Raw genomic sequence first — 18,025 nt, 5'->3', positions numbered from 1 at the left:
AAATAAAATAAACAAAATATCGAAATTGCCAGATAGGTTTTCAGTAGTCACCAATAATTAAAAAATTAACAATTATATTTATACAAAATAAGATGTTAGACAATACTTAAAAATTTAACACTAAAATCCCTCTCTAGCCCAACTTTGACACCAACATGACATTATCTGCACTGCTATCCCCCACCTCCTCTCCCAAGCTCATCTCCTGAACTAACCCCTCCACTCCCTCGCCACTCCCACACCATGGGAGACAGGGTGGGTAATCTCCTTGTTATTGTAGTGGATCTCCACCCTGTCTGGTGGGCTAACCACTCTTTGACTGAGGTCATCCAGAGCTCTCTAATCCTCGCTAACGCGCATCTTCTCCAGAGCCCACTTAATAAGGTTCGTTGTTAATATACTGGTGTTTGTGTACTATTACCTGTTGTGTTTGTGTACTATTACCTGCTTCTGCACTGTAGTTACATGGTGGATATTACTAGAAGCTTCCATAGCTCCATAGAATCTGTAGTAATATAGGATTAAATATAGTTTCTTAAAAATTTAAGTTCAATATGATTTTGTTTACAAATTTATGCAAATCTATAAAATAATCACAATGGTTGCTAGACTCTATTCTGGACATATGATTTAATCTACCTTTATTCAATATTTATAATCAAAATAAAGGTAGAATAAAGCTGACACTTCCTCCACAGTTGAGTGTATACGGTTACATGAACACGGGAGTTTACAAGCTGTACCCAGACGAAGAGAACCTAGTGGTTGGAGAGAGCACTGCGGGCAAGTTCGAGGGGTTTGATGTGGTGAACACCACGATACTGATGAAGATAAAGGATGTGATGTTGGAGTGTGATAACCCTGAGGAGCACAGACAACTTGATGGTTTGTGTGTCTTGTTATCTTGATTGTACTGTCTGTGTGGTGTGCTCGTACAGACTAGATCTTTATTCAAGGCTCTAAACTGAGCTTCATTTTAATTTTATCTTATGAAATCAATTAACTAAAGATTAGAGCAAATTTTAAACGAGCGATTTTTCATATTCCTTTAAATAAGAGAGTTTTCCTATATCTTTAATTGTAGACCTATCGAAATGTTGCTCAGATTTGTCAAATCTGCAGGTTCACTGTTGAGTGGCGCACTGATCAAAGCTCTATGTCACTGTAACGTTATGTCAAAGAATCTTTCTCTTGGAAGTATACTTCAATCCAGAATACTGGTCATGAAAGGTCTGTTTAAAAATCAATGAAGGATTTGTTTACTATTTTACTACTATTTTACTGTTTGACACAAATCATATCCGTACTTGACCAATCATCATTCTCCAAAACTTTAGTATCATATAAATATACCAACTGCACTTCTGGACGCCACCTCATCTCTTATAATAACAGTAACCAATCACTTAAAGGACCAGTTAACTGAAAAAAAAGTTATCCTCGTATTTTGACAGATTGTGACAAATAGCAAACTAAGCAACGAGTCGAAATTCCTAAATCTCTAACTGCTCTCTAACGCGTGTAAATAGCGTTTGTATTATTTTGGCGATGACGTCATAAAGTCCCTTGCGCGCAGAAGAGCTCGTGAGACTGTATTTTACAGGTAGAAAATGGGCATAATACAATGTTTTTCCCCGAATAACTCGAAAAGTAAGTAATTTAGGGTACATGTTGCTTCATAAGTTGTATATAAACATGGCCATTCTGCACAATTTGCACACATTCAAGAACCTTTAGGGCCTTCATAGCCCAATTTACCAGATACCCATAGTTTTGCATGATTTCTGGAACCGAAAATCAGTTTTTCGCCAATAATTGAAAAAGTAAGCACTTTAAGGCATATGTTTGTTCGTAAGTCATATATTAATATGCTAATTGCGGTTCTTTTGCACCCTGTCTAAAGACTCTATCACGATCCTATCGAAAATGGGCTCAGCACCACGCCCAAAATGGTTTTTGGCGAATTTCTCGAAAAGTAAGGATTTTACGCCATGTGTTGCTCAATAACTTCTATATAAACATGCATATGCGGCTTCGTTTAAGCCTATTTTGAAGTCTCTACGACCTTCAGAAGCAAGGGGTCGGTTACGTTATTGGGTCAATATGGGCGTGGCCCTCCTGGGTTTTCTCCATGGTCAAAAAAATGTCTCCAAACGAAAATCGTTTATTCATACCTTCGGGAAGGTCTGTGCAAAGTTTCGTGAGTATTTGAACATTTGCAGGTTCATTTCCATAAATGTCCATAAATGACTGGACTACACAACTTTAGAGTTAACTTTAGAGAAACTCATAAGTCATTTATCTCAAATTAAGCTGTTAGTGTCCATGATCAACCTGTGGCGACAATGTTTTACGTGAAATGTAAAAATCAGGAGTTATATAAAGTGTATTTTTAGATTAAAGTGCTAGCTCATAGTTTTAGAATTGAATAGATTAACGTTGGTCGTTTAGCCATCTAACAATCGATCGTGCCGTAATATATGGCCAGAGAATAATAGGGTCTTGGAAATTCTATAGTTGTTCAGTGGGTCGATTGACTGAACACGTTTGCACTTGGTATTTAAACTTACCAGTAGTTTATTTATGTTATGTACCGATGATAATGCAATTAGGATAACAACTAGGTAAGCCGTAAGTCTAATTCAAAACACACCGCACACCGTACACTCCAATCAGTACATTACTATTTGGTAGACCCGAGACCGGGTATTTTGGCGGGAATTCTGTTCCCACGGCACTGTTCTGATAGAAGCTACTTCTACTAATGGTCCCAGAGGAACGGCCGTAAAGTAGCCAGACTTCTTGTCTCCTGTACTGGCTGACACATGCGGATTAAACTTAGAAATTTCGCTATGCTATAAATATAATTGCTCGATCGGAATTGAACAAACTCCTACTTATCTAGATCCTTTCTAAATTCGTTAGAGTTTCATGGACTGGGGAAAAATAATCGGTACAGTCTCCCTGTTTGTGTAATTAAGCAATGAAAACAATCCAAAATTATCACACATGACATAAGTTGTAATAGCAGAAACTTTCTAACCTTACATTCACCCGCCACTGTTCAAGAACCTATATCACTGTTTAAAATCATGACGTGAGCACTGTACATCCAATCAGCTATTCCTTTAGTTAGGATGATAGCCAAAACTATAAGGATTTTGGAGAACTAGGGTAATAGTCATAATTCTAAAATTTGAGTGAGTTACACGTGTTTTATTGACGATGATAAACATTTGTAATGTAAATTACGCTATGCAAGCGCGCACTGAGGGACTTTATGACGTCACGAGGCCACAGCTTATTATTGCAATAACACGCGTTACACGTACGCTAGAGAGTTGGTTCTTTCGGCGATACGACTCTTTACCAGTTTGTCACAGCTGATTTAAATCTTAGCCAAATTGGAGACTACAAATTTTTCAGTTAACTGGTCCTTTAAGTCAATTAGCATTTAGCAATTTTCAATAATTAACCTACCTACCAACACCAGGTTCCCCTGATAGCCGGTCCCAGTACATGTTTCAATAACTAACCCTATCTACCAACACCAGGTTCCCCTGATAGCCGGTCTCAGTACATGTTTCAATAACTAACCCTACCTACCAACACCAGGTTCCCCTGATAGCCGGTCCCAGTACATGTTTCAATAACTAACCCTATCTACCAACACCAGGTTCCCCTGATAGCCGGTCCCAGTACATGTTTCAATAATTAACCCTATCTACCAATACCAGGTTCCCCTGATAGCCGGTCCCAGTACATGTTTCAATAACTAACCCTATCTACCAACACCAGGTTCCCCTGATAGCCGGTCCCAGTACATGTTTCAATAATTAACCCTACCTACCAACACCAGGTTCCCCTGATAGCCGGTCCCAGTACATGTTTCAATAACTAACCCTATCTACCAACACCAGGTTCCCCTGATAGCCGGTCTCAGTACATGTTTCAATAACTAACCCTATCTACCAACACCAGGTTCCCCTGATAGCCGGTCCCAGTACATGTTTCAATAATTAACCTATCTACCAACACCAGGTTCCCCTGATAGCCGGTCCCAGTACATGTTTCAATAACTAACCCTACCTACCAACACCAGGTTCCCCTGATAGCCGGTCCCAGTACATGTTTCAATAATTAACCCTACCTACCAACACCAGGTTCCCCTGATAGCCGGTCCCAGTACATGTTTCAATAACTAACCCTATCTACCAACACCAGGTTCCCCTGATAGCCGATCCCAGTACATGTTTCAATAATTAACCCTATCTACCAACACCAGGTTCCCCTGATAGCCGGTCCCAGTACATGTTTCAATAATTAACCCTATCTACCAACACCAGGTTCCCCTGATAGCCGGTCCCAGTACATGTTTCAATAACTAACCCTATCTACCAACACCAGGTTCCCCTGATAGCCGGTCCCAGTACATGTTTCAATAATTAACCCTACCTACCAACACCAGGTTCCCCTGATAGCCGGTCTCAGTACATGTTTCAATAACTAACCCTACCTACCAACACCAGGTTCCCCTGATAGCCGGTCCCAGTACATGTTTCAATAACTAACCCTATCTACCAACACCAGGTTCCCCTGATAGCCGGTCCCAGTACATGTTTCAATAACTAACCCTATCTACCAACACCAGGTTCCCCTGATAGCCGGTCCCAGTACATGTTTCAATAACTAACCCTACCTACCAACACCAGGTTCCCCTGATAGCCGGTCCCAGTACATGTTTCAATAACTAACCCTATCTACCAACACCAGGTTCCCCTGATAGCCGGTCCCAGTACATGTTTCAATAACTAACCCTATCTACCAACACCAGGTTCCCCTGATAGCCGGTCCCAGTACATGTTTCAATAACTAACCCTATCTACCAACACCAGGTTCCCCTGATAGCCGGTCCCAGTACATGTTTCAATAACTAACCCTATCTACCAACACCAGGTTCCCCTGATAGCCGGTCCCAGTACATGTTTCAATAACTAACCCTATCTACCAACACCAGGTTCCCCTGATAGCCGGTCCCAGTACATGTTTCAATAACTAACCCTATCTACCAATACCAGGTTCCCCTGATAGCCGGTCTCAGTACATGTTTCAATAATTAACCCTATCTACCAACACCAGGTTCCCCTGATAGCCGGTCCCAGTACATGTTTCAATAACTAACCCTTCCTACCAACACCAGGTTCCCCTGATAGCCGGTCCCAGTACATGTTTCAATAACTAACCCTTCCTACCAACACCAGGTTCCCCTGATAGCCGGTCCCAGTACATGTTTCAATAACTAACCCTATCTACCAACACCAGGTTCCCCTGATAGCCGGTCCCAGTACATGTTTCAATAACTAACCCTTCCTACCAACACCAGGTTCCCCTGATAGCCGGTCCCAGTACATGTTTCAATAACTAACCCTATCTACCAACACCAGGTTCCCCTGATAGCCGGTCCCAGTACATGTTTCAATAACTAACCCTTCCTACCAACACCAGGTTCCCCTGATAGCCGGTCCCAGTACATGTTTCAATAACTAACCCTTCCTACCAACACCAGGTTCCCCTGATAGCCGGTCCCAGTACATGTTTCAATAACTAACCCTACCTACCAACACCAGGTTCCCCTGATAGCCGGTCCCAGTACATGTTTCAATAACTAACCCTACCTACCAACACCAGGTTCCCCTGATAGCCGGTCCCAGTACATGTTTCAATAACTAACCCTACCTACCAACACCAGGTTCCCCTGATAGCCGGTCCCAGTACATGTTTCAATAACTAACCCTATCTACCAACACCAGGTTCCCCTGATAGCCGGTCCCAGTACATGTTTCAATAACTAACCCTACCTACCAACACCAGGTTCCCCTGATAGCCGGTCCCAGTACATGTTTCAATAACTAACCCTATCTACCAACACCAGGTTCCCCTGATAGCCGGTCCCAGTACATGTTTCAATAACTAACCCTATCTACCAACACCAGGTTCCCCTGATAGCCGGTCCCAGTACATGTTTCAATAACTAACCCTTCTACCAACACCAGGTTCCCCTGATAGCCGGTCCCAGTACATGTTTCAATAACTAACCCTACCTACCAACACCAGGTTCCCCTGATAGCCGGTCCCAGTACATGTTTCAATAATTAACCCTACCTACCAACACCAGGTTCCCCTGATAGCCGGTCTCAGTACATGTTTCAATAACTAACCCTACCTACCAACACCAGGTTCCCCTGATAGCCGGTCCCAGTACATGTTTCAATAACTAACCCTATCTACCAACACCAGGTTCCCCTGATAGCCGGTCCCAGTACATGTTTCAATAACTAACCCTATCTACCAACACCAGGTTCCCCTGATAGCCGGTCCCAGTACATGTTTCAATAACTAACCCTATCTACCAACACCAGGTTCCCCTGATAGCCGGTCCCAGTACATGTTTCAATAACTAACCCTACCTACCAACACCAGGTTCCCCTGATAGCCGGTCCCAGTACATGTTTCAATAACTAACCCTATCTACCAACACCAGGTTCCCCTGATAGCCGGTCCCAGTACATGTTTCAATAACTAACCCTATCTACCAACACCAGGTTCCCCTGATAGCCGGTCCCAGTACATGTTTCAATAACTAACCCTATCTACCAACACCAGGTTCCCCTGATAGCCGGTCCCAGTACATGTTTCAATAATTAACCCTATCTACCAACACCAGGTTCCCCTGATAGCCGGTCCCAGTACATGTTTCAATAACTAACCCTATCTACCAACACCAGGTTCCCCTGATAGCCGGTCCCAGTACATGTTTCAATAATTAACCCTACCTACCAACACCAGGTTCCCCTGATAGCCGGTCCCAGTACATGTTTCAATAACTAACCCTATCTACCAACACCAGGTTCCCCTGATAGCCGGTCCCAGTACATGTTTCAATAACTAACCCTATCTACCAATACCAGGTTCCCCTGATAGCCGGTCCCAGTACATGTTTCAATAACTAACCCTATCTACCAACACCAGGTTCCCCTGATAGCCGGTCCCAGTACATGTTTCAATAACTAACCCTACCTACCAACACCAGGTTCCCCTGATAGCCGGTCCCAGTACATGTTTCAATAATTAACCCTACCTACCAACACCAGGTTCCCCTGATAGCCGGTCCCAGTACATGTTTCAATAATTAACCCTATCTACCAATACCAGGTTCCCCTGATAGCCGGTCCCAGTACATGTTTCAATAATTAACCTACCTACCAACACCAGGTTCCCCTGATAGCCGGTCCCAGTACATGTTTCAATAACTAACCCTACCTACCAACACCAGGTTCCCCTGATAGCCGGTCCCAGTACATGTTTCAATAATTAACCCTATCTACCAACACCAGGTTCCCCTGATAGCCGGTCCCAGTACATGTTTCAATAACTAACCCTATCTACCAACACCAGGTTCCCCTGATAGCCGGTCCCAGTACATGTTTCAATAACTAACCCTACCTACCAACACCAGGTTCCCCTGATAGCCGGTCCCAGTACATGTTTCAATAACTAACCCTACCTACCAACACCAGGTTCCCCTGATAGCCGGTCCCAGTACATGTTTCAATAACTAACCCTATCTACCAACACCAGGTTCCCCTGATAGCCGGTCCCAGTACATGTTTCAATAATTAACCCTACCTACCAACACCAGGTTCCCCTGATAGCCGGTCCCAGTACATGTTTCAATAACTAACCCTATCTACCAATACCAGGTTCCCCTGATAGCCGGTCCCAGTACATGTTTCAATAACTAACCCTATCTACCAACACCAGGTTCCCCTGATAGCCGGTCCCAGTACATGTTTCAATAATTAACCCTATCTACCAACACCAGGTTCCCCTGATAGCCGGTCTCAGTACATGTTTCAATAACTAACCCTATCTACCAACACCAGGTTCCCCTGATAGCCGGTCCCAGTACATGTTTCAATAACTAACCCTACCTACCAACACCAGGTTCCCCTGATAGCCGGTCCCAGTACATGTTTCAATAACTAACCCTACCTACCAACACCAGGTTCCCCTGATAGCCGGTCCCAGTACATGTTTCAATAACTAACCCTATCTACCAACACCAGGTTCCCCTGATAGCCGGTCCCAGTACATGTTTCAATAACTAACCCTACCTACCAACACCAGGTTCCCCTGATAGCCGGTCCCAGTACATGTTTCAATAACTAACCCTATCTACCAACACCAGGTTCCCCTGATAGCCGGTCCCAGTACATGTTTCAATAACTAACCCTACCTACCAACACCAGGTTCCCCTGATAGCCGGTCTCAGTACATGTTTCAATAACTAACCCTATCTACCAATACCAGGTTCCCCTGATAGCCGGTCCCAGTACATGTTTCAATAACTAACCCTATCTACCAACACCAGGTTCCCCTGATAGCCGGTCCCAGTACATGTTTCAATAACTAACCCTACCTACCAACACCAGGTTCCCCTGATAGCCGGTCTCAGTACATGTTTCAATAACTAACCCTACCTACCAACACCAGGTTCCCCTGATAGCCGGTCCCAGTACATGTTTCAATAACTAACCCTACCTACCAACACCAGGTTCCCCTGATAGCCGGTCCCAGTACATGTTTCAATAACTAACCCTATCTACCAACACCAGGTTCCCCTGATAGCCGGTCCCAGTACATGTTTCAATAACTAACCCTACCTACCAACACCAGGTTCCCCTGATAGCCGGTCCCAGTACATGTTTCAATAACTAACCCTATCTACCAACACCAGGTTCCCCTGATAGCCGGTCTCAGTACATGTTTCAATAACTAACCCTATCTACCAACACCAGGTTCCCCTGATAGCCGGTCTCAGTACATGTTTCAATAATTAACCCTATCTACCAACACCAGGTTCCCCTGATAGCCGGTCCCAGTACATGTTTCAATAACTAACCCTATCTACCAACACCAGGTTCCCCTGATAGCCGGTCTCAGTACATGTTTCAATAACTAACCCTATCTACCAACACCAGGTTCCCCTGATAGCCGGTCTCAGTACATGTTTCAATAACTAACCCTATCTACCAACACCAGGTTCCCCTGATAGCCGGTCCCAGTACATGTTTCAATAACTAACCCTATCTACCAACACCAGGTTCCCCTGATAGCCGGTCCCAGTACATGTTTCAATAACTAACCCTATCTACCAACACCAGGTTCCCCTGATAGCCGGTCTCAGTACATGTTTCAATAACTAACCCTATCTACCAACACCAGGTTCCCCTGATAGCCGGTCCCAGTACATGTTTCAATAACTAACCCTATCTACCAACACCAGGTTCCCCTGATAGCCGGTCTCAGTACATGTTTCAATAACTAACCCTATCTACCAATACCAGGTTCCCCTGATAGCCGGTCCCAGTACATGTTTCAATAATTAACCCTACCTACCAACACCAGGTTCCCCTGATAGCCGGTCCCAGTACATGTTTCAATAACTAACCCTACCTACCAACACCAGGTTCCCCTGATAGCCGGTCCCAGTACATGTTTCAATAACTAACCCTACCTACCAACACCAGGTTCCCCTGATAGCCGGTCCCAGTACATGTTTCAATAATTAACCCTACCTACCAACACCAGGTTCCCCTGATAGCCGATCCCAGTACATGGCCATCATGAACTCCATCTTCGCCGCCCAGAAGAATAAAGTCTCTATAGACTCGTGCGTGTTGGGTGAAGACTCCACGTTCCTACAGCAAGCTAGCGAGATAACAGGAGGAACGTACGTGAGGGTGGGGGAGCACAGTAAACTTACTCAGTATCTGTTGGGAGTGTTCCTGATGGGGGTGGAGTTTAGGAAGAGTTTTCATACCCCTCCAGCTGCTAAGGTGGGTGCTTTTGCTTTCGTCAATTCGGTGGAATGTGCTCTGTTATGGAATGAGGAATGTAAATACTGTTATAAAACGACAAATTCCTCAATTCCTGCTCAAAAACACTATTTTATCATTATTAATTTATTCGGGGAACTTCGTAACAGTTTTATTATAATTAGTAGAACATTCAAATTTCACTTGAAATGCTTTTTAACGTTTAACACGTGACCACTGTTTAACACGAGACCACTGTTTTAACACGTGACCACTGTTTTAACACGTGACCACTGTTTTAACACGTGACCACTGTTTAACACGTGACCACTGTTTAACACGTGACCACTGTTTAACACGTGACCACTGTTTAACACGTGACCACTGTTCTAACACGTGACCACTGTTCTAACACGTGACCACTGTTCTAACACGTGACCACTGCTTAACACGTGACCACTGTTTAACACGTGACCACTGTTTAACACGTGACCACTGTTTTGACACGTGACCACTGTTTAACACGTGACCACTGTTTTAACACGTGACCACTGCTTAACACGTGACCACTGTTTAACACGTGACCACTGTTTAACACGTGACCACTGTTTAACACGTGACCACTGTTTAACACGTGACCACTGGTTTAACACGTGACCACTGTTTAACACGTGACCACTGTTTAACACATGACCACTGTTTACCACGTGACCACTGTTTAACACGTGACCACTGGTTTAACACGTGACCACTGTTTAACACATGACCACTGTTTAACACGTGACCACTGTTTAACACGTGACCACTGCTTAACACGTGACCACTGTTTAACACGTGACCACTGTTTTGACACGTGACCACTGTTTAACACGTGACCATTGTTTAACACGTGACCACTGTTTTAACACGTGACCACTGTTTTAACACGTGACCACTGCTTAACACGTGACCACTGTTTTAACACGTGACCACTGTTTAACACGTGACCACTCTTTAACACGTGACCACTGTTTAACACGTGACCACTGTTTAACACGTGACCACTCTTTAACACGTGACCACTGGTTTAACACGTGACCACTGCTTAACACGTGACCACTGTTTTAACACGTGACCACTGTTTTAACACGTGACCACTGTTTAACACGTGACCACTGTTTAACACGTGACCACTGTTTTAACACGTGACCACTGTTTTAACACGTGACCACTGTTTAACACGTGACCACTCTTTAACACGTGACCACTGTTTAACACGTGACCACTGCTTAATGTTTAACACTTGACCACTGTTTTCAGGTTGACTTCAGGGCAGCGTGTCAGTGTCACAGCAAGATGACCGATGTGGGCTACGTCTGTTCAGTCTGCATGTCTGTTTACTGTAACTTCAGACCCATGTGCATGACTTGTAATGCTCACTTTAAACTACCTACTGCTCTGTTGAAGGGGAAGAAAGTTACTGGTAAAAGGAAACTTGAGAACGGGAAGTCATGAGGACATTACCATATTTGGTAAAGTCATGAGGACATTACCATATTTGGTAAAGTCGTGAGGACATTACCATATTTGGTATAGTCATTAGGACATTACCATATTTGGTAAAGTCATGAGGACATTACCATATTTGGTAAAGTCATGAGGACATTACCATATTTGGTAAAGTCATGAGGACATTACCATATTTGGTAAAGTCATGAGGACATTACCATATTTGGTAAAGTCATGAGGACATTACCATGTTTGGTAAAGTCATGAGGACATTACCATATTTGGTAAAGTCATGAGGACATTACCATATTTGGTAAAGTCATGAGGACATTACCATATTTGGTAAAGTCATGAGGACATTACCATATTTGGTAATGTTATTATTTAAAGTACCTTTAAATATGGTATTGTTAGAAATGGGTTCATTGATTGCTGTTTTGTACGTCAGAAATATTGGCTCGGAATTTTCTTTCTGAAAATTTGAGTAGTGAAAGTTTTTGAAATTTGTCTTACTCCTAAGGGGTGTTTTGTGTTTGAAAGGATAAGATGAAATGGATGTTTTGGCTGAAAAGAGATTGCATACATGGGCGCTTTATTTCTAGAGCAGTGGAACTAATCTATACGTCATGTTTCCTTCAACTTTTATAATAGATGTTTTAAAAATTGTTATTTTTATCATTTTAAATATAAATTTAATTTATTCATATCTAAAATCACTTTTTTCTTCTTATGTCTACTATTTATATCTTGCGCTGAATAGCCCAAATAAACTTCATATCACAATTTCTTTGATTTTTGCATCAATAAAAGTAAAAATATACAAGTTGTTAGAAACGAAACTCCGCTACCAAGTAATTTAGTTACTGAGATTACCGAGCCTGTTGTTTTAAAGCGTTCGAAAGAACAATATATTTCCAGAACCATAATTTAACGATTTTAAATGATTTAAAAAACAAACACTGAATTTGATTTTCCCAGTAAGTGTATGTTAAGGTCAGTTAGTCGGTTAGTATTAACATCTCGACTAACAACAAGTGTTACTCCAACAATAACAACAACCTCTACAGTATTTCCTCGTATTACCACCCTTACTCTTACTCTATCCAGATCCTTGGTAAGATCAGTTGCTGATGATGTCTTGCTGTTATTTGTTATCAGCACAGGGGTTATCAATGTTTCTAGAATCAGATTCAACTCATTGCTTCAGTTTTGTCATTATTCTCATGTGTTTAATAACATGTAAATTATATTCACTACTTGATTTTGTCAGTTTTTAGATCTCTCAACTGTTTAATAACCAGTAATTACCAGTAATTACCAGTAATAACCAGTGGTTATTACTCCAGGTAATCCCGATGGAGGCTCAGATGACGAAATGGACGTTGAGTGCAGGTGATATTGAGGGCGGAGTTAAGGAGTTGATGAACAAAACAACTGGAATGTACGATGAAATATCTGCTCTTCAGGGAGAGAAGGTGAGGAAAGTGAATTTAGTGAAAGAGAAAGAGATACTTATATATATATAATATAGCAACATTTCCTAGGATTATGATTTAACTGCCGGACAATACAATACAGTAAATAAATGATGTGAATGTTAATTGGATATTCTTTAAAGTTAAACAGTTAATCTAATTCTTAAATCTAATTGTGTCTATTACTCACAATATTTGCAGGTATCAGAGGCTCTGTCCAAGCTGACAGAAGTACACAGATATTACGACAGTTTGTCCTGTTTGTACGACTTTCCTTCACAGGTTTCAGCTGATAAAGCAGTTAGAGATGCTTGTAAGTTATCTGTTAAATAGAATTGTACAATGTACCATTTGATAAGACACAGTACACGTGATCACACGTTACACACGGGATCACTGATCATAACTGTGAACTTGCAAATAATCACTAATTAGCTATGCTCCAAATCGAACATTGAATTGCTATATCAGTTTCGAAAGTCAATTAAAGTTGTTTAAAAGGTTGGGAAAGTGTTCTAAAACTCCAAGTTAAAGAAGCCAATAACTCACTATTATCATGATTATACAGTATACACATTATAACTTACCGTTATACCTGCACAGTATAACTTATCACCGTTATTACCTGCAGCTGTAGAAGCAGATAGAGTGTTATCAGACTTCAGTGTCGCAATGAGCGCCCGTAAGGATGTGTTTGATGTGATGTGCAGCTACGGTGAAACTTACACTCCACCTACACCAGAATCAGTATGTTTACTTATAAAGTAGAAAATAAATCGTGATTATTATGTTGCACATTTTTTTTGCGAATCCCAGGAGATATAACATCATTTACTTGCTAGTAAAAGGTACGTATTATACGCCGCGTATATCAACATAATAATAATATCAACCATATAAGCCACGCAAAATCTACACTAAACTTACACTATTTAAAGATATTTTCCTTACTGAATCTTGACTTACAACACGTGATTTTAACTGAATATCTGTAAAGTATATTGTATATTGTATTGTTCAGGTTAGACTGCTGGCTCGAGTTATTCGTGATGGCAAAAGAGTAGGTTTACACCTAGAAAAGGCAAAACAGGATCGTATCAAAGAAATCAACTCGAAAATGAGTAGTTTAGGTAAGAATTTAAGAATTGTGTTGGTTCGATTTTGTCCTTCAGCTAACAGCTTATTTATGATAACTGTAAAGCTAGAGGCCAGAGGGGTTGGTAACATTCTTTAGACTATAGACTATAGACTATAGAGAGCTGTATAAATATAACATACCAACATACCATGTATATTGTATATTGTATATTGTATACTTATGAGAACTTGACAACACCCTCAAATAGTTGTCTCTTATCACCATGGTTACCAAAGTTATAAACGCTTGTCAGGTATTGAGTTTCAAAACAACATGAACGAAGACAAAACAGCGATGTTCTTTAAAACTGAGCAGCTAAAAGGTTGTTCTGAGGACTTCGTTAAAGGTGAATACTGGTATGAATATGTTAAATTGAATCTTTTTAAAGTTTAAATAATACTTGAAAAGAAATCGTAGATCTTATGAGTTCATAACTTCGCGTTCACCCCTAAATACGACGCAATCTATACTTAACTTACCTCAGATTTACCGAGATATTGATCTTACCGTCAATATAAATAGGGGGGAGATACGCCACAGGACATTAAATTGACCATACCGGACACCCCCCCCCCCCCCCCCAAGTAATAGCTGCACGAGTGTTTAGCTATTAACCACCTGACCAGGGCTAGAAAGGAACGAGGCAGGCGAACACAAGGTTACATTACAGTACCCATGTTTGTACCCCATACTAAAACAGTGTAGCGTGGAGGCAACCAGAAAACAACTTCTTATTACTAGATACTCTATGTGCAAAGATCTTAACACTCCCATTTTAGAGGTATGTATAGATCCTACCTATTGAGACGTTTAGAAGTAGGCACCTTCACACCTTTACGGTCATCACGCAATCTGCGGACCACCTCCTAGATTTTAACACTCCCATTTTAGAGTTTTGATTATCCCCGACCCAAACGTTTCCTTTCCCTTAGAATTCTTACAAACTACACTTAACAGTACAGGTGGAATAAAATATAGGAAAATCTAGAAAAAACTAGAATAATCTCGATTAAACAAAATTAAGAACTTCACTATTTTATGAGATCGGTATTAAAGAATGTTTTGCCATTCCAGGAGTTAGTTAAACTGCGAGCAGAGAAAGCAGGTTTACTCGGATACCCCACACACTCAGACTTTATCCTCGATGCGCGCATGGCTAAAACCAAAGACACAGTCAAAACGTTTCTAACGGATATGGTCGGTAAGATGAAGGAGCCGTTGAGTGCCGAATTTGAGGGATTCTTGGAGATTAAGGAGAGGGAGTGTAAGGAGAATGGAGAGGAATGTTGTGGAAGTGTGCAACCTTGGGATATTTATCACTATATGCAGGTCAGTGATAATTTTAGCGAGGTATTCTTTTAATTTATATCTTCCTTGATGCTATAATAACGGCTTTGAAAAAGATTTCTATTACGTTCTGAAACGAAATCAAATTTTTCAGATCACAGAAAAAGAGAAGTATTCAGTCGATACTGAACTTCTGAAACAATATTTCCCAATGGATATTGTCACGAAGGGCTTGCTGGAGATCTACCAACTTATTTTCAACCTCCGCTTTGAAAAGATCGAGAATGCGCCCGTTTGGCATCCTGATGTCCAACTCTTCTCAGTGTTCGACAAAACAACTTCCGCATTTTTAGGGCAATTCTACATGGACCTGCACCCACGTGACGGGAAGTACGGTCACGCAGCGGTATTTGGTTTACAGCCCGGGTGTGTTAAATCTGACGGGGAACGGCAGCCAGCCGTGTGTGCGCTGGTGTGTAACTTTACAGCGCCTACTGCAGACAAACCATCACTACTGTACCACAGCGAGGTTGAGACCTATTTCCATGAGTTTGGGCACGCAATGCATCAGATCTGTTCTCAGACCGAGCATACCTACTTTTCAGGTAGAAACATCTTTAACAAAATGCTTGCAACCGCCCTGAATGTATATTTTGGTGGGGTGGATGATGGATCAGATCATGCGTGGTCTATTAAGTTTATTAATCGTTCCTTTAGATGGCGCTGGGTTGCCAATTCTGCACCACCACGCACGCATGTTAAATTTGTAACGCGCGCTGAAGGTTTCTTTGCTTTGTCAACACTTTGTCACGCACATTTTCACGCGCGTTGCATGGCTATCTTGATTTTCAGCGGCGGAAAACTCCGGTAAATGTATCACAGGAAAACTGAAATGAGTCATAATGTCAATTGCCTTTTCGTAAAGCTTTATTTATATGACCTTTTTAACAACACGCTTAAGATTTCTATTGATATTAAATATCAATAAAGAAAAACACGACACGGCTATTCTCCAAATAGACAAAATACCCACTGAATAAGAATCACACCATCACACTAGACTAAACCTCAGGTACCAGAGTCGAGAGAGATTTTGTGGAAGCACCCTCCCAAATGTTGGAGAATTGGTGTTGGGAGAAAGACAGTTTAAAGATGATGTCCGGACATTACAAGGATGGAACTGCCATTCCATGTGATTTGTTGGAGAAGCTTGTAAGCAGCAAGCTTGCTAATGTTGCCACCACTACTTGCAGGTACTTGTAGTAGTTGAACTAACTATCACCTTTTATAAATTTTCGTCTATTTGAGAATTGAGGGCTTCCAAACTTGTGGGTGCTAATTGGTCACTGCATAACTGAAAGTAATTTGCCCCAGCCTAATTATGACCATCGACCCTAATAATGACCATTGGTTCCAATGAAACTCCCCCAAATACCCTAAACAAGAGGTGCCTTAGGAGGAGGTGGCGTAGGTTTGCTCTACACTTGACACAACGATTTTGGGATTTGATAAGCTGATGAAACTAGCAGTGGTGTACCGTTGTATGTTAACGCGGGGTCAGCGAGGCCCTTCGTTACGCCACTGGAAACTAACTGATAGATTTATCACTGTAGAACCCCGTGATAACCATATATAATAGCCTACTCGTTACCCTCGATATTTATCATAATTACATATTCGCATTATCTGTTTCTAACACAATTCCCTGCAGACAGCTAGTGTTCGGTTTGTTCGACCAAGATATCCACACCCGAGAAAATGCGGACACAGCACAGTGTTTCAGTAACGCCCACTCACTAGTAATGGGTAACCCTGCTCCAGAGGGAACCAACTTCGCTGCTCAGTTCGGTCATATGGCAGGTTGGTAGTTGTTTAAATAGCATGTTTTTATATTGAAGACAATAATCAAATGTCGATAGGAGTGCTGTGTATTAAGGGGTCGTTCACATATAACGAAATCAGTCGAGGGGGGGGGGGGGGGGGTTTCCAAATGCTTACGGTTGATTACGGGGGGGGGGGGGGTCAGGCCATGATTACGTAATATGTGAATGACCCCTAAGGGGCATCAAAAGGTTACGTTCGTTAAACAGGTTTAAGAAGTTGTAAGAAAAGGGGATTGGGATTTAACGGTAATGTGACATTATCATTTGGTTAGAAATTCCCCCTTTCAGTCGGGCACAGATAAACTAACTGAGCAACCAATTAAAGCAGCTTTTGCCACGATTAACCACTTTTAGTCTGTTTATCTTGTGGTTCCGTTCCTAATAAAGTCCCTATTACACCATTTGTTTAGCCCCCCTAAAAGTTCAGACACTGAACCCAACACTTACCCTGGAATGAATACGAATGAATACGATGTTGTTAAATTGAAACGTAGAACAATTACTTATCCTGATAAGAGCCTTTTCCTTGTCGCAGTAAACTGCACATTTTGTCCGGGAAATACTTATTCTGGTGTTGTTACCCAGGCGGATACGACGCACAGTACTACGGGTACATGTGGAGCGAGGTGTACAGCGAGGACATGTTCCAGACGGTATTTAAAGAAACTGGCGTTCTCTCACCTGAAGGAGGTATGAAGTACAGGACCTGTATTTTACAGCCCGGGGGATCTGTTGATGCTTTTGATATGTTAAAGAATATGCTGGGAAGAGATCCTAACTCTGATGCTTTCTTTAAAGCTAAAGGATTTGCTTAAGTGCTGAGTTTTAGTTAGTTTGGTGGTGAAGCTAGGAACATTTCTGTGGTATATTATGGTA

General features: G+C 41.8%; 2 protein-coding genes across 3 annotated transcripts; both read left to right on the top strand.

The window, feature by feature from the left end:
- Positions 1–135: 135 nt before the first annotated feature.
- LOC134820270 (general transcription factor IIH subunit 3-like) lies at positions 136–11,383 on the top strand. Of its 2 annotated transcripts, XM_063830507.1 has the most exons (5): positions 136–384; positions 699–885; positions 1,123–1,230; positions 9,652–9,899; positions 11,178–11,383. In XM_063830507.1, the coding sequence occupies exons 1-5, from the start codon at positions 244–246 to the stop codon at positions 11,370–11,372; spliced, it is 879 nt and encodes a 292-aa protein (XP_063686577.1). In that variant the 5' UTR covers positions 136–243; the 3' UTR covers positions 11,373–11,383. The 2 variants fall into 2 exon arrangements, with proteins under 2 accessions (XP_063686577.1, XP_063686578.1); XM_063830508.1 differs by lacking the exon at positions 1,123–1,230 and having other exon boundaries at positions 142–384.
- A 952-nt stretch (positions 11,384–12,335) lies between these two features.
- LOC134819113 (thimet oligopeptidase-like) lies at positions 12,336–18,011 on the top strand. Its single transcript, XM_063828886.1, has 12 exons — positions 12,336–12,480; positions 12,713–12,841; positions 13,043–13,154; positions 13,473–13,588; positions 13,863–13,971; positions 14,233–14,325; positions 14,606–14,760; positions 15,054–15,308; positions 15,421–15,871; positions 16,339–16,519; positions 16,978–17,126; positions 17,735–18,011. The coding sequence occupies exons 1-12, from the start codon at positions 12,352–12,354 to the stop codon at positions 17,962–17,964; spliced, it is 2,109 nt and encodes a 702-aa protein (XP_063684956.1). The 5' UTR covers positions 12,336–12,351; the 3' UTR covers positions 17,965–18,011.
- Positions 18,012–18,025: the final 14 nt, after the last annotated feature.

This window comes from Bolinopsis microptera, chromosome 8 (assembly GCF_026151205.1).
Source record: "Bolinopsis microptera isolate Bmic1 chromosome 8, MBARI_Bmic_1.0, whole genome shotgun sequence".
Lineage (NCBI taxonomy): Eukaryota > Metazoa > Ctenophora > Tentaculata > Lobata > Bolinopsidae > Bolinopsis > Bolinopsis microptera.
Note: the sequence above shows the minus strand (reverse complement) of the source record. Positions and strands in the feature narration are given on the sequence as shown.